Raw genomic sequence first — 26,301 nt, 5'->3', positions numbered from 1 at the left:
GTTCGAGCCGCTGGATCGTTTTCTGTACGTGGGTTTATACAGATTTAAGCAATTTTGACTTTCGCCGTTTTGATTTTTAAAAGCAATTTTAGATATTGTCAGACATCATATGTCATTTATCCTATCGAGCATAATGTGATTTTATTTTTTTGTTTGTTTGTTTGTTTTTTCTTACCTCCACTGAGAGGTTAAAATAGAATAAACCTCAAAAACTAATGAAATCTTCATGAAAATGATCAAATTAAGACAGAAGATCACGTGATCACCAAACTAAATAAATAAATAAGTGAAGGCAGTTGACCTGGATGTGGATCATGTGTCTAAGTCGACCGTTGGCGGAGGTCAGAAATCTCTCATTTCTCTCGTTTCCATGTATTTCCAGTGAAAGTTCCACGGCGTCCCGCTCCAGAGGGGCTGTGGAGCCACCCCGGGCCGGAGCGGGTGAGCCACCGTGACGAATCGCGTTGAAACACTCTGGGTCCGTTTCGGGAGCGAAATCCTCTAAAAGTGCTTCGATCCCTGGAGCGTCTCGGTTCTCCAGCCACAACATTATGGAAAAAAATCTGCCGTCTGACTAAATTATTACAGAATCTCAGTCCCCGAGTTTGACAATAGAACCTCGATTCCAAAACAAACTCATTCGATTTCTACAAAACGGATCATTTCACCTTTTTTTTGTGGTTAATTTGCTTCAGAATTCCATAATTTAATTTGTTTCACTCGTCATCCATTCATTATTTTGTTTATTTTTTTAATTTCAGTGTCGGTTTTCTGTAACGTTATCAGACAATGTATACACACACACACACACACACACACATACACATGTAAATACACATTCACACACCTACACTTTCTCCTATTCTCCCTCTCGGCCAATAATATTCCTCCTCTGGGAGAGAAATGTCCAATATATCTTTTAATGACTTTACAATTCTTTTTGCTCCTTTCTGATACCAAACTATTTCCTGTTTCACACACACACACACACACACACACACACGATTTAAATAGTATTTGATGCAGCACTTGTTTGTATTACTTTTGTCTTGTTCATCATCACACATCTATGGAATTGTTTACCGTTTCGTATTGTTTATCTGCACGTGCTCAAATAAAAAAAAAAAGAAGAAAAAGACGACGACGGAGGACGAACGTTCAGGAAAGACGACGTTTTCTACGCGGAACACTCCGGATTTGACGGACAGACGACGGAGGGACCGTCCCCCTCAGACACTTGAAGGTAAAGTTTAGGACAGACGGCCACCAGAGCATCAGGAACATCTTGTGTTGTGGCGGTGGAGCGAGAGAGAGATTCTTTTTAAATAAAAAAAAAAGGATCTAAACAAAGAATGAACCAGGGGGAATGTTGCTTTTCAAGGATTTTATTTATCAGTAACATTCTATAAAGATGTACATTCACACTCACAGTATGATACAGGACCTTTGACATTGTCTATTGCAGGAAACAGGAATATGTAGGAGGACCTGGCGGTCGTACCGGGAGCCCCCCCTCCCCGGCCCCCCCCCCAAACCCTCCTAACAAACGTCTAGTCCTCCTGCTGCCCGTGCACAGGACACACAGCCGAGGGCGACAAAACGGGGGCGAGAACGACCCCCGAACATTAAAAACAAAACAAAAAAACAAAGCATAAAAAATTTTTAAAAAAATCCTGGAAATGTAAACAAAATGCAACATGTTCAATGTCTACGTCTGCTTGTTCATCCCACAGATGCTCGTCTTGCTTTTGCACATTTAAAAAAAAAAAAAAAAAAAAGGATAAAGTGTAGTTAATGGCTCTGGTCATCCCTTTCTTAAGTTTTGTTTTGTTTGTTTTGTTTTCCGTGGTTCATCTGGTTTGAGATCCTTCCACCAGCACACATGAACAAGATGTTTCTGAGTATGGCCGTCTGAAGACAATGACACTGCGCCAAAGGAAAAGAAGTGAGGGGGGAGGAGGAGGAAGGAGGGATGAGGAGGAGGAGGGAGGGGGAGGAGGGTGTGAACGTAGATCTGCTCTGCAGACTTACCTCCACATGAACGCATGCACCGTAAAACACATACAGCCCTGCAGGATTGTATGGATCTGAAGTGGAGCCGCGAGGCGTCTCGCCGCAAAGAAAACAGGGAATGGCAACGCGTGTGTGTGTGTGTGTGTGTGTGTGTGTGTGTGTGTGTGTGTGTGTGTCCAGGTGAACCTGATGAGATTCTGCGTTTTTCCCCCCCCAACTTTCCACTTCGAAGATTTAAAATGGAAAAATAACAGGCTCATGAAGTTTCTACACAGCTTTGCTTCACACACACACACACACACACACACACACACACACACACACACACACGCACACACACGCACTTATACAAACAATTAATGAAGTTTCATAACAGTTTAAAGCTGAAGTAAACACAATTTTTTTTTTTTTACTAATTTAACAACATTGAGCTGTTTTGGACTGTTTTAGCTTTTTTCTGTCTCTCTCTCTCGCTCTCTTTTTTTTTTTTTTTTTTTTAGCCCTTTATTACCAGGAACGATAAACGATAGTCTGCGTGTAAATAATATATAATAAAAATAAATGGATCCACTCTGGAGGGTCGGAGGCGGATCCCTGATCTGGAGCTCAGAGTCTCCAACAAAACTCAAATAAAAAAAAAAAAAGGTTTAGGTCCATGAAAGTCACACGAGAAACAAAACCTACAACATGGTCACACCTGTAGTTCAAGTGCTGCTAGGCTTATATTGCATCGTTAGCTTGCCGGCGAGAGACGGACCGACTGCAGAAGGAAGAAATCTCCTCGTAGCGCCGAAGCATAAATACCTCCTACGTCTTAACAGTTTGTGTTTCTTCTACATGACTTATCAAAATAGTAGCCCGGTTCACATTGAAGGAGCAGAGCGAGTACATGAAGCTTATTGCTGCGACGCACGGAGAAACGCCGCGTCGGGGGGGTGGGGGGAGGGGTCGAACATGAAGCACAAAGGAAAAGAAAAAGAAAAGAAAAGAAAAAGCCCAGAAAAGGGATGAATGACTTTTCTGACTGACTTTTCTAAAAAGTCAAAACAAGAAAGGGAATTTTAGTTGCAGTCCCTCAAATAAACTGCAGTTCTTAATTCTTTCCACCAGGGGGCAGCGCAGCCTGTTTCAACGTGACGTCATGTGAAAAATCAAAGCTGGAAGGTTTGTTAAACTTAAAAGGGTGGAAGAAATGTTCAGTTCTCAGAGGGCGGAGGACGAGTTCCTCCTCCTCCCGGATGTTTTTCCACGTCACGGAGCCGCGGAGCTCCGGCGGCGGCGGCGGCGGGAAAAGGAACGACGTTCCCGTACGACTTCCGGATTAACGATCGGGAATCCAGACTGGAAACGTCTCTGCTCCCTCGCTGTTCTACCCACACCTGCTTCTTTATTCATAAATAATTACGTCTTAATCATTTCTCCACCAAACTGTGTGTGTGTGTGTGTGTGTGTGTGTGTGTGTGTGTGTGTGTGTGTGTGTGTGTGTGTGTGTCCTCAGGTTGTGCCGGAGCAGAATTCCAGGTGCAAAATTAAGAAACAAGTGAAAAGAGAATAAGGCGGTGAGAGAAGAGGAGAGGAGAGCAGGAGAGGAGGAGAGCAGTAGTGGAGCGCAAGAGAGGAGAGGAGGAGAGAAGGAGGAGAGCAGGAGAGCAGTAGTAGAGAGTAAGAGAGGAGAGGAGGAGGAGAGCAGGAGAGTAAGAGGAGGGCAGTCGTAGAGAGTAAGAGAGGAGAGGAGGAGGAGAGCAGTAGTGGAGAGTAAGAGAGGAGAGGAGGAGGAGAGCAGTAGTGGAGAGTAAGAGAGGAGAGCAGGAGAGGAGGAGGAGAGCAGTAGTGGAGAGTAAGAGAGGAGAGCAGTAGTGGAGAGTAAGAGAGGAGAGCAGGAGAGGAGGAGGAGAGCAGTAGTGGAGAGTAAGAGAGGAGAGCAGTAGTGGAGAGTAAGAGAGGAGAGCAGGAGAGGAGGAGGAGAGCAGTAGTGGAGAGTAAGAGAGGAGAGCAGGAGAGGAGGAGGAGAGCAGTAGTGGAGAGTAAGAGAGGAGAGCAGGAGAGGAGGAGGAGGAGAGAAGGAGGAGGAGAGCAGGAGAGGAAGAGGAGAGCAGGAGAGCGAGTGGTGGATCTCCACCGTCGGTGGCAGCAGGACGGATGATGTGGCGACCGACAGACCGACTGAGCGGCTGGACGAGGTTCCGGCGGCGGCTCCACGGCGCCGGTTCCCCGGGACGCCTCTCCTCTGAGACGCCTCTCCTCTAAGACGCCTCTCCTCTAAGACTTGCCTGCGTTGGCCACGAAGGGAATGGAGCCGAAGAGGTCCTGCGACGCCGGGCGTCCGGAGGCGGGGGGCGCTCGGTCCACGTCCAGGCTGGAGGGAGGCTCGGCGGGCTTCTCTGTTCAGAGGACATCACAGTCTCACTGGGGGGGGGGGGGGGCAGCGCTCCACTTCCTGTCACTTCCTTTCACCTCCCGTCACATTCTGTCACCTTCATTCACTTCCTATCACCTCCTGTCACTTCCTGTCAGTCACTTCCTGTCACCTCCTGTCACTTCCTGTCAGTCACTTCCTGTCACCTTCATTCACTTCCTATCACCTCCTGTCACTTCCTGTCAGTCACTTCCTGTCACCTCCTGTCACTTCCTGTCAGTCACTTCCTGTCACCTTCATTCACTTCCTATCACCTCCTGTCACTTCCTGTCACTTCCTGTCAGTCACTTCCTGTCACCTCCATTCACTTTCTGTTACTTCCTGTCAGTCACTTCCTGTCACCTCCTGTCACTTCCTGCCACCTCCTGTCACTTCCTGACAGTCACTTCCTGCCACTTCCTGTTACTTCCTGTCAGTCACTTCCTGCCACCTCCTGTCACTTCCTGTTACTTCCTGTCACTTCCTGTCAGTCACTTCCTGCCACCTCCTGTCACTTCCTGTCACTTCCTGCCACCTCCTGTCACTTCCTGTCACTTCGCTCTTCCGAAGTACTTCTGCTTTGTACTCGTTGACCCGAGTCGTATTTCGAGGCGATCTGATTCTCTCGGCGACTCACTGGCTCGGAGGAGGTCGAACTCGCGGTCCAGCAGCTCCTCCTCCGTCAGCTTGGAGAAGTTGTCCTCTCCGAAGGGGTTCCAGCCCGACATGTCGGGGGGGTTACCCACCGCGCTGCCGCAGCTCTGAGGGGGCGGGGGCGTTTCCTCCGTGGCCAGCAGGGGGCTCCTGCTGCGGAGAGTCGACAAAACGCGCCGTTTTCTCACAGCTTTCAAGGAAACAAGCCGCGAAAGGATAAAAACAAAAACAAAACAATACAAGTCTAAACTGTAAATCCAAGCTCAGGTGAAGTTTTGCCGTTTATAGAAAACTAGAGCTACACTCGGTAGAGCGCAGACCTTCGCCAGCCAAACATTTGGTTGCGGAACCGAGTTAGCATTACTAGCATGGTGGCCGCTACAAATCGACGCTAACGGGGTAGCTCACGTTACATCACTGAGCGGGGAGCGTCTCCATGGCAACAGACGCCGATCTCCTCTCTCATCCGCTTTGTATGGGACTTTTTTCCCCCCCCCCGCAGATTTTGGGGATTTATTGGGAAGCGGTTAGCCGTTAGCCGTTAGCGTCCACAAAATCCGATCAATTGGTTCTCGGATGACGACACATTCATGCAACTCGCGTCAATAGTTTTCGCGAAAAACTGGTGAAAATAAATACAAACTAACAAATAAATAAATAACCATCATCTGCGTGACTATATAGAATGTTAAAGGTGAAACATGTTGGACAGATTTTGGGGATTTATTGGGAAGCGGTTAGCCGTTAGCGTCTACAAAATCTGATCAATTGGTTCTCGGATGACGACACATTCATGCAATTTGGGTCAATAGTTTTCGCGAAAAACTGGTGAAAATAAATACAAACTAATAAATAAATAATCATCATCTAGAATGTTAAAGGTGAAACATGTTGGAACTCGTGAATTGCACGTATTGTATTCATTTTTTTTTGGTGTCTCATAGCTACCTGGGGTTAGTGTACGGAGGCTCCGCGGGGGACGCCCCACCAATAGGGGACGGCCCCCCAATAGGGGACGGCCCCCCCATCTGAGCCGGCCCCGCTCCGAGCGGGGCGGCGCTAAAGGAGCCCAGAGGGACCTGGAAGTCCAGAGGGGAGGACATGTAGGGGACAGACGGCGGCTGCTGCTGCTGCTGCTGGACGAACGCCTGCTGGTACTGCTGCAGCTGTGAGGGACGGACGACAGGGACAAGAGAGGGACGGGAATGAGGGATGGACCGCTGACTTTATGGTGCACTGGTGACAAAATGCTGTGAGAGTCCAGCTCTGGTCTGGGAGCCGGGGGGGGGGAGAGACGGTGGAGGGGTGGGGGAGGGGGGGTGGGGGGGTGGAGGAACGACAGTTAAAACAAGACAGACTGAACCGTCACGTCCGACAGGCTTGAGTCATTTCACCTTCCGAGGGAAACATGGAAGGCCTGGGGAGGTGTTTTGGGGTTTTTTTTTTGTCACGCGCCGATATTCCCAAGTGAAGGAAGACGACACAAGTTTCTTTAAATATGTGGTTCTGGTAAGATCTAGTTGAAGCTACTGACACTTCCTGTAAAGTAACATAGAAGACGTACAAAGGGTCAAACAGCTCAAATCACAACAAACAGCTTCAAAATGTCCAAAAAAAGGCTGAAGACCACCAGTGGAATGGTTCTGAAGGGGAAACATGATCAAATAATGGAAAAATCACCTTAAAACAGGAGGGGGAAAGCTCTCGTATGGAATTGTTGGGTTCTTTTCAGTAAAAGTGCCTTGAAATGACATAAATATAGTTGAATTGAAAAAGGCAAAAAAAAAAAAATTTGATATAATAATCCAAAAATAAATACAAGCGCCACTTAAATCTACGTCACTAATTGACCACTTGTTAGGACTGAACCTGCACTGCCAACACTGCTAGTATTTTTTACTATAGTATGTTTATTGTACTTTTATTCTACACTTTGCCCCCCCCCCCCCATCATAGTTTATTTTCCTTGTATTTCATCTTACTGTATACTTTGCTCCCCTTAGAACTTATTATACTTTATTATAGTTTGTGATTTTTATCTTATTTTTTTATTTTAGTCCTAATTTATTTGACTTATTATTACTTTTTACTGTAAATACTTTTGGCCCTTAGAGTTCTTGATAGTCATTGTATATAAGATTCCTCTATTCTTATCTAACTGGTTGCACATTTCTTGTCTTTTCTACTCATGAGTCCTTAAGAGCAGAATGTAACAAGTACATTTCTCCTTTGTGACATCATAAAGGCTTATCGTATCTCATCTTATCTTATCAAAACAGTTAAACTGGCTAAACGTCTCCGAACGTCTAAAAACAAAAAGGTGGACGAGCGAAAGCGTCTGGAGTCGAACGCAGAGTTTTTCTTGGTAAAGTGCTCTCGTCCCCTGGCGGCGCGGCGCGGCGCGGCGCAGATTGCCTCTGAAATAAAACAGATGGTGAGCGTTCGCTCGGAAACAAGCTATAAAAAAAAAAAAAAGTGGCGCCCTTTGCGGTACACATTTTTTTTTTTTTTTTTTTTTTTTTTTTTGGAGGACCTGTGTTTGTGTGTTTGATTCAGTCGCTGCTGTAAATACGAGTTTTCTGCAGAACTTGGACGGATTCGCTGGGAAGTTTGGGAAGCATCTGCTTGGCTCCCGGCGTGGAGCGACGGCGCCGCCGAGCCAGACGGGCTGCCAGCGTTGGGAGCAGGGGGGGGGAGGGGGGGGGGGGGCAGATCCAGGCCACTCTGTTATTAAATAAAATACTCCACTCGGTGGCGTTTCACGCTGCGGCGCCATTTGCTCCGTTTGTCACTCGATCAAACTCTGCAGATTCGTCGGGTGGGGGCGTGGGAGGGTGGGGGTGGGGGGTGGGGGGGGTTCAGTGGAGGGACTCACCATGGCTGCATACTGAGCCTGAGCCACCTGCTGCTGGTACAGAGGAGGCATCATCATGTGCTGCTGCTGCTGCTGCTGCAGCTGCAGGGACTGCTGCACAGCCTGCTGGTACTGACGGGTCAGAGGCAAGCTGTTAGTGGACAGGCGACTGGGGGCAGTGTGTGTGTGTGTGTGTGTGTGTGTGTGCGTGTACCTGGAGGTATTGGAACTGCTGCACGTTGGCATGTTGCTGCTGCAGCTGCTGCAGCTGCTGCAGCCGCAGGTCCCCGGGCTGCAGCTGCTGCAGAACCCGGTGCTGCTGGCTGCTGGCCTGAGGCTGCAGGGACGGCTGCCCCGACCCGGGAGTGGGAGCTGCAGGGGGGGGGGGGGGGGGTGCATACAAACGTTTTCACAATAAGACGTGTGCAGTGGATGGTAAAAAGTAATGCGACATCTGGAGCCCCCCCCCCCCCCCCCCCCCACGGCCCCCCCTCCCACCCTAAAAGTCACAAATCAACATAATATTGAACAAAAATATCCCGGGATGTTTCTCTTGAACCTGGTGGGGGGGGGGTTCATTTAAAATATCCAACGACAACTTTTATTTTTTTTAATTAAAAGGTAATATTGCTAAATTTGTTTCCATTAAAACCCTTTAAAATGGCAATGAAACTGATTTTTTTCCCCGCCCAGAAACGAAACTTCATTTTAAAGTTAAAAATGTTTTGATAAACTGTTTTTTCTACTTATTTAAGTTTAAAAAAAGTTTTTTTTTTAATTAAAAGGTAATACTGCTAAAATTGTTTCGATAAATTGTTTTTTCTACTTAATTAAGTTTACAAAAAGTTTTTTTTTTTTTTTTTTTTTTTTATTAAAAGGTAATACTGCTAAAATTGTTTCCATTAAAACCCTTTAAAATAGGAACTTTATAGTTATGAAAGGTCATCAATGAAACCAAAGATAGTTTTATTTTTTCCAGAAACAAAACTTCATTTTAAAGTTAAAAATGTTTTGTGTCTTCAGACAGATTTTCTTTGGTGCAAAAAGTAAAAAAAAGTTTAAAAAAAAAGTCTTTTTAGTGATAAAAGCTGCAGATATGTGACGTAAACCCTTAAACTCCTTCTACGGCACCTGGAAACCAAAAAAAGTCCCCACGTTCTTCTTTTACCCAACTTATTTTAAACTATGACAGTTTTTAGAATCTTTTCATATTTTTCTTTTTTTCCCCCACACCCTCCGCGTCTGTACTTTTATTGCATTTCGCGTATTTTGCCTCTTGCTATTTATTTCTTTTCCAGAACATTTCCGTACCACCGACACAGTAAACCAGGACCCACTGAGACTCTCACTCTTCCACCTCTGCAGGTTTCCTCCAGAGTGTTTGAACTCGAGACCCCCCCCCCAGACCCCCTGCTGTCCGTCACGCCTCTCCCACCTTTCTGTCCGTTGCTGACGGGCGCTGCGGGAACCGTTATCTTGACGGGCGTCACGGTGTTGGCCAGGGGCAGCGTGTTGCTGTTGGCGGCTTTGGGCCTCTGCCTGGGCGCGATCGAGGTCTCGGTGGGGCCCACGGAGTCCGTGATCCTGCACAAGCACCGGCAGATGAAGAGAAAGAGAGAGAGAGAGAGAGAGAGAAAGAGAGAGAGAGAGAGCGAGAGAGTACCTGGCTTTCGTCATGCTCTTCTTGGCGGCCACCTCGCTGGCCGTCAGCGGCTCTGGGAGCGACGTCGGGATGGGAGAGTTCTGGAAAAGGAGCGTTCGGGGGATCGTTAGCGTCTGCAGGGCCGCGAGGAGGAGGAGCGTCCTGCTTTGATCTGATGACTCACAAAGAGATTTGGCACCGGACAGTCTTTCCCGGCTAACTTGAAGGCAAAGTAGGACACCTGGTAAATGTCTGGTCTCTTCTCCTGGTCGGGTTCGAGCATATATCCTGGGAAAGCAAGAATAATAATGATTGCAATGTGTCTTTCTGTCCACTTGGTGGAGCTGTTGCGCAACGTAACCACAAGAGGAAGTGAGCGAATGGGACCGGTTCAAACAGGATCAAAGGGGTTGCGAAGATCATAAGATAGTGGAAGAGGACACAAACGTGCGCGGAACTCAAACAAGTGACCCACGGCAGGTAGAAACTCTCAGACCAGCAACTTACTGATCAAGCAGTGCAACTTGAAGGAGAACTTGGAGTTATCCGGAACAATAAAGGTTCCGTCACAAATGGCCACTTGACTCTCCCCAAATGGAAGCGAGAAGAAACACAGCTTGTACAACAAGCATCCCAGTGCCTGCAGGGGAAAAGAAAAACACAGAGAGAAGCGTTTTACCTCCATCTGATCGCGCGCAGAGAAAAGTGTTCCGCTCGTTTGGCAGATTTCTGATCGTTTTCAACAAATTCCCCTCATTTGCAACTCAAGAATAAACCGTTTTTTTATGGTCACTTTACTGGAAAAACAAAAACACAGCTAATGTGCACGGTACTGTATGAGGAACCACTGGAATGTACTCTTATCTGTTTGTTTTAGATTTTAACAGTTTTTATTTGTGCTTTTATTGATTTTATGATGCACTTTAACTTTAAAAATTAACTTGTGGATGGGAAACGATGATGCCGTGTCGCTCGGCCCTATCTCCTAGTAAAAAATATTTAAAAAGAATAAAAATAACCCCAAAAACCCCGGGCAGAGAGAAAAACAGTTAAAACAATTAAAATAGCAACATCTTAAAATGTTATAAAATATCTTCAAAATTCTAAATTGTAGTTTTCGACACAGGCCTTTATTTATTTATTTTTTAATTTGGTGGTAAAAAGTGAAAAAAAAAACATAAATTCTCAAATATCTCAAACTGTTTTGGTCCCCAACTCAAGGATAAACAGTTTTTTTATGGTCACTTTACTGGAAAAACAAAAACACAGCTAATGTGCACGATACTGCATAAGGAACCACTGGAATGAACTCTTATCTGTTTGTTTTATCCGTCTAGTTTCATATTTTAACAGCTTTTGTTTGTGCTTTTATTGATTTTATGATGCACAGATGGGCTGCCGTGTTTTAATCTCGTACTGGTGACAATGACGACTTTCTATTCTGTTCAAGTCGTCTTCGCATTGTGTGAATTAAAAGAAAAAGAAGAAAAGTCCTCTAAACTTCATCGGGGAGAATTCTCTCCAACTGCCCGTGGCCTTGCAGCAGACAGAGCCTTACCCAGATGTCGGCCTTGGTGGTGATGGCCTTGCCCGCGTACAGGTTGATCATCTCGGGGGCCCGGTACGACAGGGTGGTGTACCTGCGGGGCGGAGCGACAGGTTGGGCTCGTCAACACTGAACATTCCAGTCCGGAGAGAATAATACGAGTCAGACGAGCTTTTGTCTCCGTCGTCGCGGTAAATCGTTTAAATTCTGCCGTAATAAAAAGCCGGTGTGAAAATAAAACTGAAAATACATCAAAAAACACTCAACTCTCTCCAATCACTACCTCCTTTTTTTAAATATCAATTCATTTCCTGTTCTTCTTACATTTTTATGTAGTCTGCCTGTTTGTATTATCATCATTAATACTTTAATACTTTCATTACTTCTGCTGTTAATTTATTATTCTTATTTGTTTTGTCCAAAGTCTTTCACAAACAATATTTTTTTTTAAAATGACCAAAGGAGAGGGAACTTTTCCTTCACAATTTTTCACTCTCTTCAAAATTATTATTATTTATTTGTTGAACTACAAAGGTAGTTTATTTAACTTGTGGATGGGAAACGATGATGCCGTGTCGCTCTGCCCTATCTCCTAATAAAAAATATTTTAAAAGAACAAAAATAACCCAAAAAACCACGAGCAGAGAGAAAAACAGTTAAAACACTTAAAATAGTAACAACATCTTAAAATGTCATAAAATATCTTCAAAATTCTAAATTGTAGTTTTTGACACAGATGCTTTCGTCTTCATTTGAAAGAAGAAACATGTATTTTTATTTCTTCTTAATTTGGTGGGAAAAAACCCATCAATTCTCAAATATCTCAGTGTTTTGGTCACAGCGCCCCCCAGTGGACGGAGTAAAACCTTCGTTCTTTTGAAAGGACTGAGCAGACCGTTCGTGCTTTAATTTGACGTTTTACACGTGCGTCTGTCTATTTGACGCAGCAAATAGATTATATACTGCATTATATTTGATATATGTTAAATAAATATCTATATTTATTTATTAAAGTGGCCTGAACTTGCTCCCCCCGGCTCCGTCAACGTACTTCTTGATGTCGTCCTCCACGGCGCTCACGCCCTCTTTGTGCGGCAGCAGCACTTTGTGAGTGGCGCTGCCGAAGTCGCACAGCACGTAGTTCCCCTGGTCGTTCAGCAGGATGTTTTCCACCTGGGAGAAAACACAAACACAAATTAAAAAACCAACCCGACAGAGGACTTCAAGGTTAAACCGTCAGGTGTCTTTCATTTACCACATTCGGAAATCATTTCGGGCTAAAAAGTCCACTGACTACATGAATATTTGTGTTTGTTCTCACAGAAAACATTCAAACGTTCATCTAATTACCAAGTTGTTTTGTTTTCTGGTTCCGATTCCGTCACTTTTAAGGGTCTACTGACAGGAAACCTGGTCCAGGATTTATTTCTTTGTCCCGTCTGGTCCTACACAATCTAGTCTGGTTGTAATTTACTTTTCATGTAGTGGAAAAAAAAGATGACTTCCTGTTGAACATTACAGTGATAAATCAATAAAACACGTGTGAATCTTCATCACCCCGAGATATGAACAATTATTATCCTTATTAATGTTGGATTTCAGCTCAATATTCAAGATATTGAAGAGAAATCTTCTGTCAAGGTTGCTGTGTGAGGTTTTATTGTTTTTTTTTAAATCCCTACCAGGCAAGAGAGAATTTATTAAGGGGAATGGAGGCCGGATCAGACATTTACTGTCAAGATTATACAGAAATTAGGAGAAAAAAAAGAATTTCAGAATAAGGAAAATTGGGCATTTACGTCTTCAAAAAAGACTAAATAAAGAAAGAGCATCAAAAATATCTAAAGTTAATTCAACAAAGCTTTAAAAATCCTCCAAGTGATTGAATGTTTACAAGTTTAAGATATGATATTTGTACTTTTTCATCCCAAAGCTCTTTTAAACAGCTGCAGCCTTCATCTAAAACTAACAAAGTTTTTAATAAAACTTTTTTTTACGGGGGAAGTCGACATTTACCGACAAGAGACCATAATTCTAAAACTAAAAACAGCTGATAATAATCGCTGAACTGAATTGCAGTACAACGAGAACTTCTGCTTTCTACTTCTCTTTCACTTTGATTTGACTGGAGAGTCTTTTAACGTGGCGAAAAATACGACTCAGCCAGTTGCAATACTTTAGTACTCGATAAACCTTCACAAAAATAATCTCTTAACTCCAGATTTAGTGTGATTTTCTCAAGAGCTCCACTTTAAAAGTGGCTTTATTAGACATTTATGACCTCAAAAACAACAATTCGACTTGACTTCAAACTTTAAAGGTGTAAATAACTTCTTGACTCATCCGTAGTGACTGCAAGTGGAGGTGAAGACCCAGTTTTACGTGGTGGATGTGGGTGTAGCGAGCGCTGCCAGCTCGGGGTTAAGAGGCCTCTCTGCCCCCCCCCTCCCTCCCTCCCTCCCTCCCCCCGCCAGGTTGCGATGGGCCTCCTTTGTGTTCCCGCACCGTTACGTAAGCTGTGCAGGCCGAGCGGCAAACAGAGGCCGGGCCTGTGGAAGCTGAAGGGACGGCACTGTTCGGGAGCCCCCGGGTCCGGAGGACCGGGGGACCGGGGGACCGGGGGCTCCGCCGGCACAATTCAACCACGCTGGGAAAATTAGCGGCGAACCTTGCCGCGTCGGCAAAACGGGGTTCGTTCTGTTCTGGCCGACTGCCACCCGGGTCAACTGGGAATCCGGTCCAAACGTTATGAACTGCTGCCGGACGAACCGTCAAAACGTCTCCAGGACAGCGTTTATAATCAACGGAACTGTTGAAACTACAAAATCTATTCAGTACAAACCACACAGGTTGACAAACTGGTATTTCTGAGAAATCTGAAAATCTCAATAAGTCGTCTAGTTTCACACGCAAAATGTTCTCGTTAGCGAGAGTGCACCAGTTCGCATTTGTCAAGTTTGCCTCCTAATTTAAAGTCCCAGTGAAATGAAAACTCGACCTCCAAAACACTCTGGCTGTCGCCTCTAGGAACATTTTCCTGCTAACTGGCTGAAGGGTAAAATGTTAAAACGCGGCAATCTGCGAGAAAATAGCCGATAAACGTTGCTATTTCCTCTGCTGGGCGGAGCTTCTGACAATAACAGAGTGACATCACGAGTTGTGCACACGCCCAAGTTGTGTTTACATTATGGAGGATCAGAGTTTTGACCACGAAGAGGCTGAATTTAACCAGATTTCATCATCATGGTCATTTCAAACCCAGTGATTGATGAAGAAGACACAGAAGGTGGTTCTGCCATCGGTGACCCCGTCTGGAACATGTTTGAGGAAGCAGAAGACGCTTCGTCCTCCATTCGTCCTCGTCTCCTCGCCTCAGCAGCCGCCACTTTTCACCTTTGAGGCTTTGAGGCTCCTGACTTTTGGCAGAACGACCGGCTTCCTGGATCATGTCAAAGCGCTTTTCTGACTGAATCACTGAAGATGAGTCCAGGTGTTACTTGATCGTCTACTAGCCGCCCGAGGTAGCAGCTATCCGCGCGAGCTAACGGCTAGCAGCTCCCGCCGCCCGTGCTCCTTTTCTCCTCCCTGGTCTCTTCCAGGCTCAATCTTTCATCAAGGCTCATAAAACACCGACTATAACTTCAAAACACTGTAAAAACTTGGATATTTAAGAGGGAAACAAGCCGATATAAACACAACAGATGGAGATCTGCACAACTCTTGACGTCACGCCCACCAAGAAGGATTCCCCCGACTTCGTCGGCTGGAGATTCAAAATTCAAATAACTTTGTTATGCGACAACAGTGGTGGGGCAGAGTCGGAGGAACCTTAGAAGTAGAACCACAACTATCATTTTTTGCAAAGTAGTGTTTTACATTTCACTGGGACTTTAAGGATTTCAGCATCATCGGGAAGGGGGGGGTGCAGCTCACCTTCAGGTCTCTGTGGATGACGGGGGTCTTGCACTGGTGCAGGCGGGCCACCGCCTCGCAGGTGTCACAGAAGATGTGGAGGACCTCGGCCTCACTGAAGCCAACATTCAGCCGCTGGTTCATCTGCTTCACCACCTGGCCGGCTGCACCGGGAGGGGGGGGGGGGGGTTGGAGAGGGCAGGAGTCAGCACCGGGGCAGAACAACTCACACAGTCCACTGAAATAATTCACATGTCCACCACTCGCGGTTGATAACAAGGTTCCTCCCGATTGATCAATAACCAACTTCCCCCATGGGGAGTATTTTACGGCGGCTTCACCGGGAGAAACCGGGGCAGCGTTGTGTCGTCAGTAGCGACGGGATCAGACAAGATCCCCACAGTGTGAAGGAGAAGCTCCCGGTCCTCGCTGCTGATTCTCACTCATGATGAATAATGATGAATAAAGTGAGAATAAAAGACCAGGCTCATGTAAATAAAAATGTTCATGCTCAAGAATGCACCCCCGGAAAATGATTTCTATCCTAATCTATGTCAATAAAAAGGTTCATGATATAAAGTGATGGGAATGGAACGACGACAGTCCACAACACATCCTTTAGGATGTAAGAAAATGTGGAAGTGAACTCCACACTGCCCCTAATGGACGGACTGAGCGGCTTGTATGGCTGAGATCCATTTATCATTTACAGATACTGAGAGAATCTATAGCTTGAAGAAGGCCAGAGAGCAGGAGCTGACCGGTTTACCTCCCAAGGTTCTGGGTACACGCGTGCGTGCGGTTGCATTAGAAATAAAAACATCAGCATCAACTCGTGGGTTTGTGTGGTTAGTGTAGAGACAGGCCATCAAGACATGTTTTCTGAAGCCCAAAGAGAAAAAACCAGCAGATGGTTCCGGTGGACGTGGTGAAGATCTGTCGGATCGGTCGGAACGTGTTCGATACCTTTACAATACTCCATGAGGATCAGCACTTCCCAAACGCTGTCCGACACCGAGCTGATGATGGAGTCCAGGTAGCCCACGATGTTCTTATGGCCCGACAGCTCCTTCTGCAGAGGGAACGAGACCACGAGAGCCGTCAGGACAGTAAAACTCAAAGGTACTCGGCTCTTCTTCTACGACACAGAAAGACAGTGAGGTGAAGAGGCAGAGTCTTCCTTTCTGGCGTTCTCTGTGAGAGCTGGTCCTCCGGGGGCTTCGACCTGGTTTCAAGGGGGGGGGGGGGGGGGGGGGGACCACCTCGGCAAGCAAAGTGACCTGTGCCGACACGACATCAGCTGAACTGATTACAAAGGCTCGGTGTATCGGGAAGCTTGACACCGAGTGCTGATCTACGTTTGAACACGTCTTGTGATTCTGCACAAAGGGAACCCGCCAAACCTCGTAGAGGAGGAAGTACTTCCTCCTGTGGTGCCATGTGCCACAGCAGAGCTGCCGAATTGTGGCCTTCTATACAGCAGCAACAATTTCACATGGTGACTTAGTTTCTAGCTTCTCCTTGATCTTCCTCCATTAGAATATTAGATCCTAGGAGCTGCATTCAGAATCTGCTGTGTCTGTGTGAGCTGGACTGGCTCCGCCCACACACACGCCCATCTATGGGAAGAGGTAGGAAGTACTTCCTCTCGTGGCGCCATGTGCCACAGCAGAGCTGCCTAATTGTGGGAGGAGTCAAAGGGGGAGGAGCCTACTTTGATTGTGATTGGCTAAACACTACATAGGGTTTGATTTCTGATTGGCTGCTTGGAGCAACACACTTTTTAAAACCTGGAACAAGCCGGGGAGAGAGAGGACACACTTTCTCCTCTTCTGGGGGACACTCCAGGTATGGGGATGATTATTACTGTTGTAAAAGCATTGGAAAGTGAATTTAACATAATGTGGCCCCTTGAGGTCAAAGGAAACACGAGCGTCCGTCTCCAGCCGAAGCACCGGGACGTGACCGTGGGCTTCCTGTACCGACGTACCCCTCCATAGTGTTGAAGAGGTCTTCAAAAAGAACCTGCTCTCACAGTGGACAGTCCAAACATGCAGCTCATGACCACTTTGTGTCTTCAGTCCAGGGGGGGGGGGGTTCATGATCTCGTCATTCAGGAAACAACATGATGAGCCTCCTTACCATGATGGTGATCTCTCTCTTGTACACATTCAGGTCGGGGACGTTATTGACGTACATCCGTTTGAGTGCGCAGCGAACCCCGCTGTGGGTACGGGCCAGGAAGACCACCGAGAAGCCCCCTGAGAACACAGGACCACAAACATTTAGCGTTCAAACATTTCTGCGGGTTCCGCTAGCTGGTGAGTCTCTAATAGATGCGTGGAAAACCTCCTCCACCAGTACAAAAAAACAGAACTGGGGTGAGTCTGAACGGTCCCGTGGGAGAAAGTGCACAGTGCAGAAAATTCCATACACGCAAAATAAACAAAAGACCTCAAGTGCATAATAGGGATTCTACATTTTCTTCTCTACGTGGCCAAATACAACCAGAGCATTTGCTGCATTTTCAATTGCAAAAAAAGAAAGAAGAGAGAAACCATGATGTGATATTGGGGAAACGTCACTGCAGTTGGCACCAACAGGTATTGAAAGAAAATGACTTGTGTGGGCGTCTGTGGTCCAGAACAGACGGTCGGCGGTACCAGGAGAGACACCGCGGCACAACTGTGTCCCGCTGAACCGACATCACATTCATGCCTGCAACTTTTGAACGTGTAAACGCGACCTTCCAGCAGCTGAGAGGCGTTAGGACATACCAGAGACTGCAGGTTTCATAGAAGAGACCGTACGACATTTCGACAAGCTGCACAAGCGAGTTCGACCTCGTGAGCCAGAATGGATTCATTCATTCATTCACACAAGTCCAGCCTGTGTACACAAATCCGAAGGCCGGGGCCGAACAAACCAGGTCACGGTGAAAAAGTTACTGGAGCCCAGATTGAATTGAAAAGGACAGAACAAGCAGATGACGAGACAAATTCTACTGGGCTCATAACAAAGTGTAAACCAGCCACACGGTACTTCGGAGATCTGCTTCTTTTCTCCCTCAGCCTTGATCCAGAAATGTCTTTCGATAAAGAATCTCCTCGGCAGCCGGAGCCACGGGAGATAAAAGAGATCAAAACAAGAACGCGAGCAAACGTCTGTACCAATTAGGGATGAGAAACAGAAGCCGGCAGCCCTCGGTTGAATTTGAACCAGGGTTTCGGTTCGGTTCACGTTAAGTCGTGTCACCTCATCAGGTCCTGGACCGTCAGAGCGTGACGCCACGCCGGAGATGTGGCGAGCAACATATTTACAGACATTCCTGTTAAACGTTTACTTGTACTGGCGGTTTGAAATGCAGCCCTCGAGGACCAAAGGCGCACCGGAGAAGCTCGTTTTACCATCTGAAGCTGATCAAATTCATCAGTTCTGCTCCGGCCTCTCGTCTCGTCCTCCATCAGGCTCTCTCTTTAATCTCCCCACACACACTTTGTGATGTCACAAAGTCGCATCGACCCGGCGGGCAGGGGCAAGCGCAGCATCGCTGCGTCTGATCGGGACGACCTTTTTTCATGCGTTCATTCGTCTTGTAATCGCGATAAACACGTGATCCACCACAAACACTGAGCTCACGGCACACGAGCAGCCCGGCTGCACACTTGGAAGACATTTGAGAGGCGGCTGCAACAGTTTGACGAGGAGAAGTGGCAGATCTGGACTGGAGGAGAAAAACACAGCTGCTCTGTGGACCGAGTCCAGATGTTGCTCCTTCCGAAGGATAACGTCACCGGCGACAAAATCCACCATCCCTCTCTCTCTCTCTGGTTTCCATTTCGTTTTAAAACTTGCTCTTGGACTTGATCGTCTCTTCCCTTGTTAGGAAGAATGTAGTTTAAAATTAAAGTGCTTCACTCAGCTGTAAATCTACTTTGAAGAGAGAACGTCTTTATTTGGAGGATCCTTCTGAAGGGGAAGAGTTATTTCCTCCTTGACCCCCCCCCCCCTCCACCCCTCCCCCCCCGCCTCCTCACATGAACACACAAGATAAGAGCAACTCCTTCAAAAACAACTGCACGTCGCTCTATTGTTCAGTCTGAAGAACGTTTAGACGACGGCTCTGAGCGTCAATAACGATCAGTAAACAGTCACTAATTTTCTCTGAAGGTGTTCCACTTCGTGAAAAACCAACTATCTTTACTCCTAATCAACAAACAACGACACGACTAAACAATAAAGATGCTTCTCGCGTGGATAAAAAAAAGTAGTTTCGTGAAAATGTCTTGAGTTTTATGTAAAAGGAGACTGAAAGGGTAAAGTGACTGCAGCCTTTTCCCAGAGATGAGATCACCGTGACCTTTGACCTCCACATTCAGAGGAATTCTCCCGACAGGCAACGTGAACAATTGTGGAAAATAAGAGGATACGTTCTTCCAAAAACTGTTTTCCAGCCCGTTCGGAAATGTAGACCAGGGGTCACAGACGGCTCCATAAATATCTGCTCTTCAAAAAGGGATTCTGTATGAAAGAAAACCCTTTTGACAGATTATACATGTAGAATCTGGTATTTGGCTTCCTTACGCTCAAGAAGACTATATAATAAATCCAGTAACTGTACGGATCGCTTTCAAATTCAAGCTGAAAGTCTGCATTCACCTCAGACGAGTCAAAGTTACAATCAATTAATAAACACAACAGGCCAAACTGAGGTTTTCTTAAAAGAAAATGTTGTAACCAAAAAGACTATTAGACTGTAATCACAGGTTTGCCCTCTCTGCCAACAACTCCTTGGTATTTAATCGTGACTTCTTGATTTGACAATTAAGCAAATCCTGCAGATCCGGTATTATACAGACTAATGCGGCCGAGGCTTTTGTTTCTTGGCTGCCAACGTAACTGAAAGATTAAAGCTCCAACAAGGTCTGCCGAACCCAGGGAGGAAGTCCGTTTAACCTCCATATCGACTCCTACGAGTTTGAAGTGATTATGACAATCGTCTGCGAACGCTGGCAGGACGACAGACTGAACCTCAGACAAATGACATTTTCATCATTCTTTGATTTGCTCCTGTGTGTCGGCGGGTACAGAAAGTCAGTGATCGCAAAATTTCTTTGTCTATTGACCCTTAACCACATCAAAGGCAGTTCTTACAACAGCAGCTATTTTTTTTTTTTTTTTTAAAGGTTTGACAGTTAAAAAACAGTTTGTAAATGATGTTCAAAGGCTCAGTACAATTCCCACAAATGAGCGCCGGTGGTCTTCCTTTGTTAGCATAGCCCCCGGTAGCCACCCGAGTCCAGTTCTGTGGTTGTTTGTCTTGGTCATTGAGCCATTAATCCACACAGAATAGTCCGGAACAACCGCAAATAATACATTTCCTTTGACACAAGTTCTGAAATGTCAAAAGGCTCTGATATATCCACGATCACTCTGGGACCAGTAAGTCCTATCTGCTGAACAGATTTCGTGTCAGAGACAAAACGTCCGTCCCAATAAGCTCTGATTGCACCGCGCTTTAGTGTAATAACGTTTTTTTTTTAATGTTTATTTTTCCTTCTCTTTATGGTTTCCTCCTCTAAACGTGCGTGTGTGTTCAAATTAAATCAAACTTCCCTGAGGAGACCCACGGAGTGTGTACTTTCCTGTCATTTAGCACCAGCCTTAGTCTGCAGGTACAGGAAATTAAACAAGGGGACTTTCTCACACACACACACACACACACATCGGGGGCTCATAAAGTGGTGTGAAAGCTTTCATGTGGAGCGGCTGGATGAACAGACACAAAAGCTGCATGACAGCACCAAGAACTGCGTCGTACAAGCTTTTCTCCGCTGCTGGAATAAGACAAAGGAGCACAATGAGGCCATTCATCACCAGTACAGTATGCTAATAATGTAAATGAGCTCCCCCCCCACCCCCCCCCCCCAGGCCAGGAAGCAGCATCAAACCTTATCAAAGAAACCTTCTGACCGGCTCTGTTCAGTTTGGATTTGAATAAAGTCCAGCGAAACGCAGCAGCTTTCAGTTTCTAAAGTCGTTTTTTATCACTAATGTCTTGTCGTAGGCAGATAATGGAAGTTACTTTGATCTCCAAGCAGCACTTTGAAGAACCTGGGAGTTACTTTTGACCAGGACAAAAAATAAATAAAAAATAAAAAGAAGCTTTTTCGGGCAGGACTGTTCGTACTCCCGATAAGACGCTGCCGAACTCACAGGCCACGCCCCCTCACAGCAGCCACGCCTCTTTGAAGCGGCGTTTTAACCTTTCAACTGCAGTTTATTTCTCTCCTCCTGTGCTGTCAGAGACACATTCCTCTGCACTGTTTCAGTAATAAAAGAGTTTTTGTCCAAGCCGCCATGTTTGTCCGGTTTTCACTGCAGGAGCTGCCGTGATGCGTTCAGGTGCATCACGGCATTTTAACGAGCTGCGGCGCTCAGACAGTAGCTGTTAGGAGCTGAATATGATTAAAATACGACGGATAGTGACTAGAGAGCTGGAACACGGCAGTGCAGCTCCTACACACTTCAGCAGGACGGCTGAATCGGCCCAAACTCGTTTGTTGGGCCAGAAGGAGCTCGCCGAGGGAAACGACGCCATTTTGTTCTGCAGGACTCCACACTGCAGAACCTTCGTCTTGTTCTTGTGGAGGACGAATCGGCCTTAAGTCAATGCGTTGTGTTGTCTTCATGGTGACGGTTAAAAGTGTTCTGATCTGTGTTCCGATTAGAAAATATTGAGTTGAACACTGAAAAGAGGAAGTGGAAGCACAGAGTCGTCAGTCTTTCTGTTGTGTTTGAGGAAGTGAAGTCAGAGGCCTCTGCAACACACACACACACACACACACACACACACACACACACACACACACACACACACACACACACACACACACACACACACACACACACACACACACACACACACACACACACACACACACACACACACACACAGTGTGTGTGTTCTTCAGGATAAGGATGATGACTTCGACACCAAACCACGGGAAGTGTTTTCCTCTAAGCCCATTTTTGTTGTTGTTTTTTTTAATAAACTTCCTCTTTGAAGTGTCACATGACCACAATGTGCTGACGAGCAGCGTCTCCTGAGGCTGGACCGCCGCTCGTATCTCCAAACTGCTACCAAGTCCCGGTGGCGCAAAACTGCACAGTGGATTTTATTTTAAGCTGTCCAATATTTGTTCAAACACTCAAGTCTATTTTGGGGGCGGGCTGAAAAAAAGTGCCACATTAAAACTCGTTTCTGCATTTTCGTTTCAGAAAAGTTTCACGTCGACATTTTGAAAACGATCTCCGTTTACATGGAAACGACTGAAATCAGTCGGTATTATTTGAATATCTCATCTTCCATGAATCCTCTGTTGTTGTTGTTGTTTATAAACTCTGCTTTGCTATAGGTAGTAACGTGGTCGTCCTCCCAGCGGAAGGTCATGGGTTTGATTCTCGGGTAAAAGTGCCCTTGAGCAAACGGCCTCGGTGGACGGTTAGAGAGCCGGCTCCATTGGGCCAATCGTTTTCCCCAGAGATCAATAAAGTACTTCTACTCTCTTCTGTTCCGTGTTACAGAACCGACAGCACTTTACTTTCCTGATCCGATGTGGGATCGACTTTACGGACAAGGTGAGAGGAATGAGAGACTTTATGAGCCTGACGCACAATGATCAAAGGTCACCGCGAGTCGCTGGTGGTTAAACCGGCCTCCAGTCAGTGTGTGTGTGTGTTTCACACTGATTGCAGGTGACACGCGTGACTCTTCAATAAAAGAATAAAATCTGTAAACGTGTCTGACAACAGGAGCCCCGACAGTCAAAGAGCTAAAAAAAGCTTTATGTTTTTGGCTCCAGATACTTTTTGAAGAAGCGAAACCTACGACAGGTGTGTATTTTCCTTTTGTCGGAGGAGAAGAAGAAGAAGAAGAAGCCGTCTATGCCGTGTGCGTGAAAGCAGACCGGCGTTAACGTGTGTGAGCACGCTGGACGAGGGAACATCACAAAGCTGTATGTTGACACAGGAGGAGGACCGTTGTCGCCCCCGGGGGGGGGGCAACAACACAGCTGTATGGGCAGTTAGGCAGCGTAATACAAGTACTCTATTACTAAATTGATTCAAGGCGCCATTTTTGTTTCCTGGGACAAAAGATCGGATCGTGGGAGACGTTGCAGTGGGAAGACATCGGCTAAAACCAATAGAAGTGTAGCAGTAATGACGTAGCAATGTAGCAGTAATGACGTAGTTATTCGCGCGACATCGGAATGCTAACGTCAAACGCCAGTACATGTGTACAAGTACCTACTTCAAGCTCTCTTTACAAAAAAATTGGCATCTCCAGTCTGTCTCTCTTTTATTTTTCCTGAATCGACGATGTTTTACTCAGACTCAACTCGTACAGTCTGCAAAAACGATTATTTAGCGAAGGCTTTGACGACCCCGACTGCCGAAAACCGCGTTTGATCCGGACCAGAGTGTCTTCTCGGGGAAAAAAAAAAAAAAAAAAAAAATTTGTTTTGCGACGTGAAATCTCCCAGGAACTCTGAACCGGAGTCGACAAGACATCTCTGGTCCCCTTGAAATGCTGCGTCTCGGTTTGTTTACAATCGTTCTGGCGGGCGGTATTGCACAATGCATTCTGGGTAGTAAAACAAACAAATGCTAACAAATCAGAGGAAACAGACAAAGAAAGGCAAAAAGTTGTAAATTATGTCACGTTCAGATGTGGAGTCGAGAGGAAGACTCTCACTGAAATCGAGCTAATTAGCCTAGCCACCACAGGCTTCAGGTCCAGACCAATCAATGAGCCATGTTTTGTTTTTTTCTTGTTTGTTTGTTTACTTCCTCTCTGGTCAGGGTTTGTCTTGGGCCACAGCACCCCCAAACCAAACGGTGTAACTGCTTGAGGTTTTTTTTCCCCCAAAGGAGGTTTGATCCGGCCTCTAATGTGAACCAAACCTGAACCAAATGAAAGTGGACTATCCCAATGTGAACCCCCCCTTTGGAAACTTTGATCCGGTTTCATCTAACTGACGTGGATTTTTTTCATTTATTCTACTAGAATCAATATTTAACTAGTTTCTGACTCACATGTCGACTTGTTGTGTTTATGATTATTAAGTGTGTATACATACCCTCTGCAATGAGCTCCTCCACGGTCACGTGGTACCGGCCCACCGCGAACACCTTGCCCAGGTAGCTGTGGACCCCTGAGCCGGAGCTGCCGCCGCCGGACCCCCCTCCCAGACCCCCGCTCTCCGACCGGGGCATCCTGGAGAACTTCTTCATGTCTCACGTCCTGACAGGCCGCCACGCTAATCCGGAGTCGTCCTCACGGACCCCGCATGCTCCGCGGCTTTTGCTGGGGCGGGGCGGGGCGGGGTGGGGTGGGGTGGGGGCCGTGCTCGGTGTCCGTGGACGGGACAGGACATCAACTGGTGCCCCCCCCCCCCCCCAAACTCCTGGTGGCTCCTCGTCCCGGCCCCCTTGGTCCTGGTTCTGGGACTGGGGTGGTCAGTCCTTCATCGCCTCCCGAAGAGGAAGGAAGGAAGAGCTCGAGGCGGCGGACGGAGTTTCCTCCAAAACGCCCGCCCTGGAAGCAGAGGTCCGGTCAGGTCCAGACCGGGACGAGACGGGAGCGGACCCGTTCGGAACTTGTCCGGATCCGGGTATTTTGTCGGGTCCGGGACTTTTGTTGGTCCACTTCGCTGGAGCTCCGCGGCTCGGAGCTAGCTTGCTAGCTGCTTTAGCCGCTAAACGAGGCGCCGCGCCGAGGGAGCCCGCGGCGGAGCGTTCCCCCCGACCCGGACCAGCCACCTCCAAAAAAAAAATTCCGCCCCCCCCGCTCAACGGTGCCGCTCGGTCCGGCCTCAGACCCAGGGAGTCCTGCTCAGACCCGGGACTCCTGCTCGGCTGGATCCGGGTCACTTCTGCTAACGGCGGGCGGTTTGTTATTTACCCGGAGAGAGGGACAACCTAACCTGCACGAGCCCCCCCCGCCCCCCTCGGCCTCTGTGATTGGCTGAGGACGAGAGACGGCATACTGCCATAGAGACACAGTATGGGGGACGATTAGTGACACAGTATGGAGGGTGGCTAGTGCCCCACAAGTCAAGGCTTTTATTCGTCACACATAATTATACATAGTATAACGTGCAGTGAAACGCTTTGAGTACGAAATGCTTTTATTGGTTAGAAGAATTTGTAATATATTAAGAAAGATTAAAGTTATGGAGGAGTCCGGAATAAGGGACTAATGACCAACCGATCAGTCTCTTTACAAAATATAAACTAACTAACGAGAAGCTAATATCACAATAAGTACACAATAACTATCTGGAATTATTCAATTTCGCCAACAGACATTTATTAACCAAAATTACCAATTAATAAATTCTCCTTCAGTGAATCAACACATCTATTTAAATGAAGAAAAAATATTTTGGTTTTAACAAACTAGATTATACAAAACAAAATATCAAAACACGACAAACAATCATTGGACTAATGGACCACAGAATTATTATAACAAACCGCATTCATAACATCTTAAATCTAAACAGGACACAAACTCTTGTAAACACTAACTTCCAGATTGACTAACTGATACGTCGCTCTTGCCAACAGCGACACCTACCGGTCTTAGAAAGTACAACCCCACGAACTCCCAGGACGATTGTAAATTAACAGATATTTACAGAAAGTACAGTAACTTACATCCGTTGGAACAATAACACATTTATCTTAAAGAGACTGACAGACTATATACTGAATAGAAAACCAGAATTGTATGAGAAAAATATGGAATAATATCACTCATTACGAGAAGGTATTCAAATAGAAGTTAAGTTAACATCCATTTGAACAGCTCAGCACCAGAAATCAGTAATGACGTTTCTCTGCCAGTAGGTGTCACTCTAACCACCAAATGAACGAACTGAATCGACACAATAATCAATAATGATGACGAAACTAACATGTCACAACTTCTTTCTAACACAAACAAAACCCTGTAATTATGTATGTACACATCTACAAATATAGATATATAAAAATCAAAATTATCAAGAAAAATAGTCAGTAAATATAAATAAACCAATAATAATTAATTCTATTGTCCGTGTCAAAGCCTTTCATCCTAAAAGACAAAATGACTTGTGTTGTTTCTACCATGTTTTCATTTTAAATCCCCTCTCCAGGTATGAGTTGATTTATATGATCTCTATATCCTGTTTTATTAGATATTTATGTTTTTTTTTTTGTAGAATTGATAGTCA

General features: G+C 46.1%; 1 protein-coding gene across 1 annotated transcript in view; it reads right to left on the bottom strand.

The window, feature by feature from the left end:
* Positions 1 to 24,940, bottom strand: part of bmp2k (BMP2 inducible kinase) — a 30,441-nt gene extending 5,501 nt beyond the window's left edge. The window contains exons 1-15 of the mRNA XM_080499914.1: positions 24,160 to 24,940; positions 17,159 to 17,277; positions 15,983 to 16,088; positions 15,038 to 15,180; positions 12,156 to 12,277; positions 11,117 to 11,198; positions 10,066 to 10,198; positions 9,743 to 9,846; positions 9,580 to 9,659; positions 9,352 to 9,500; positions 8,131 to 8,288; positions 7,938 to 8,048; positions 6,011 to 6,228; positions 5,046 to 5,215; positions 4,275 to 4,394 (exon numbers count right to left, since the gene is read on the bottom strand). Of these exons, the coding sequence (XP_080356040.1) occupies positions 4,275 to 4,394; positions 5,046 to 5,215; positions 6,011 to 6,228; positions 7,938 to 8,048; positions 8,131 to 8,288; positions 9,352 to 9,500; positions 9,580 to 9,659; positions 9,743 to 9,846; positions 10,066 to 10,198; positions 11,117 to 11,198; positions 12,156 to 12,277; positions 15,038 to 15,180; positions 15,983 to 16,088; positions 17,159 to 17,277; positions 24,160 to 24,313 (1,969 nt within the window). The 5' untranslated portion in view covers positions 24,314 to 24,940. The remainder of the gene's footprint in view (positions 1 to 4,274; positions 4,395 to 5,045; positions 5,216 to 6,010; positions 6,229 to 7,937; positions 8,049 to 8,130; positions 8,289 to 9,351; positions 9,501 to 9,579; positions 9,660 to 9,742; positions 9,847 to 10,065; positions 10,199 to 11,116; positions 11,199 to 12,155; positions 12,278 to 15,037; positions 15,181 to 15,982; positions 16,089 to 17,158; positions 17,278 to 24,159) is intronic.
* Between the last annotated feature and the right edge of the window lie 1,361 nt (positions 24,941 to 26,301).

This window comes from Blennius ocellaris (assembly GCF_963422515.1).
Source record: "Blennius ocellaris genome assembly, chromosome: 7".
NCBI classification, from domain to species: domain Eukaryota; kingdom Metazoa; phylum Chordata; class Actinopteri; order Blenniiformes; family Blenniidae; genus Blennius; species Blennius ocellaris.
The sequence above is the reverse complement of the archived record's forward strand: the minus strand, read 5'-3'. Positions and strand labels throughout refer to the sequence as shown.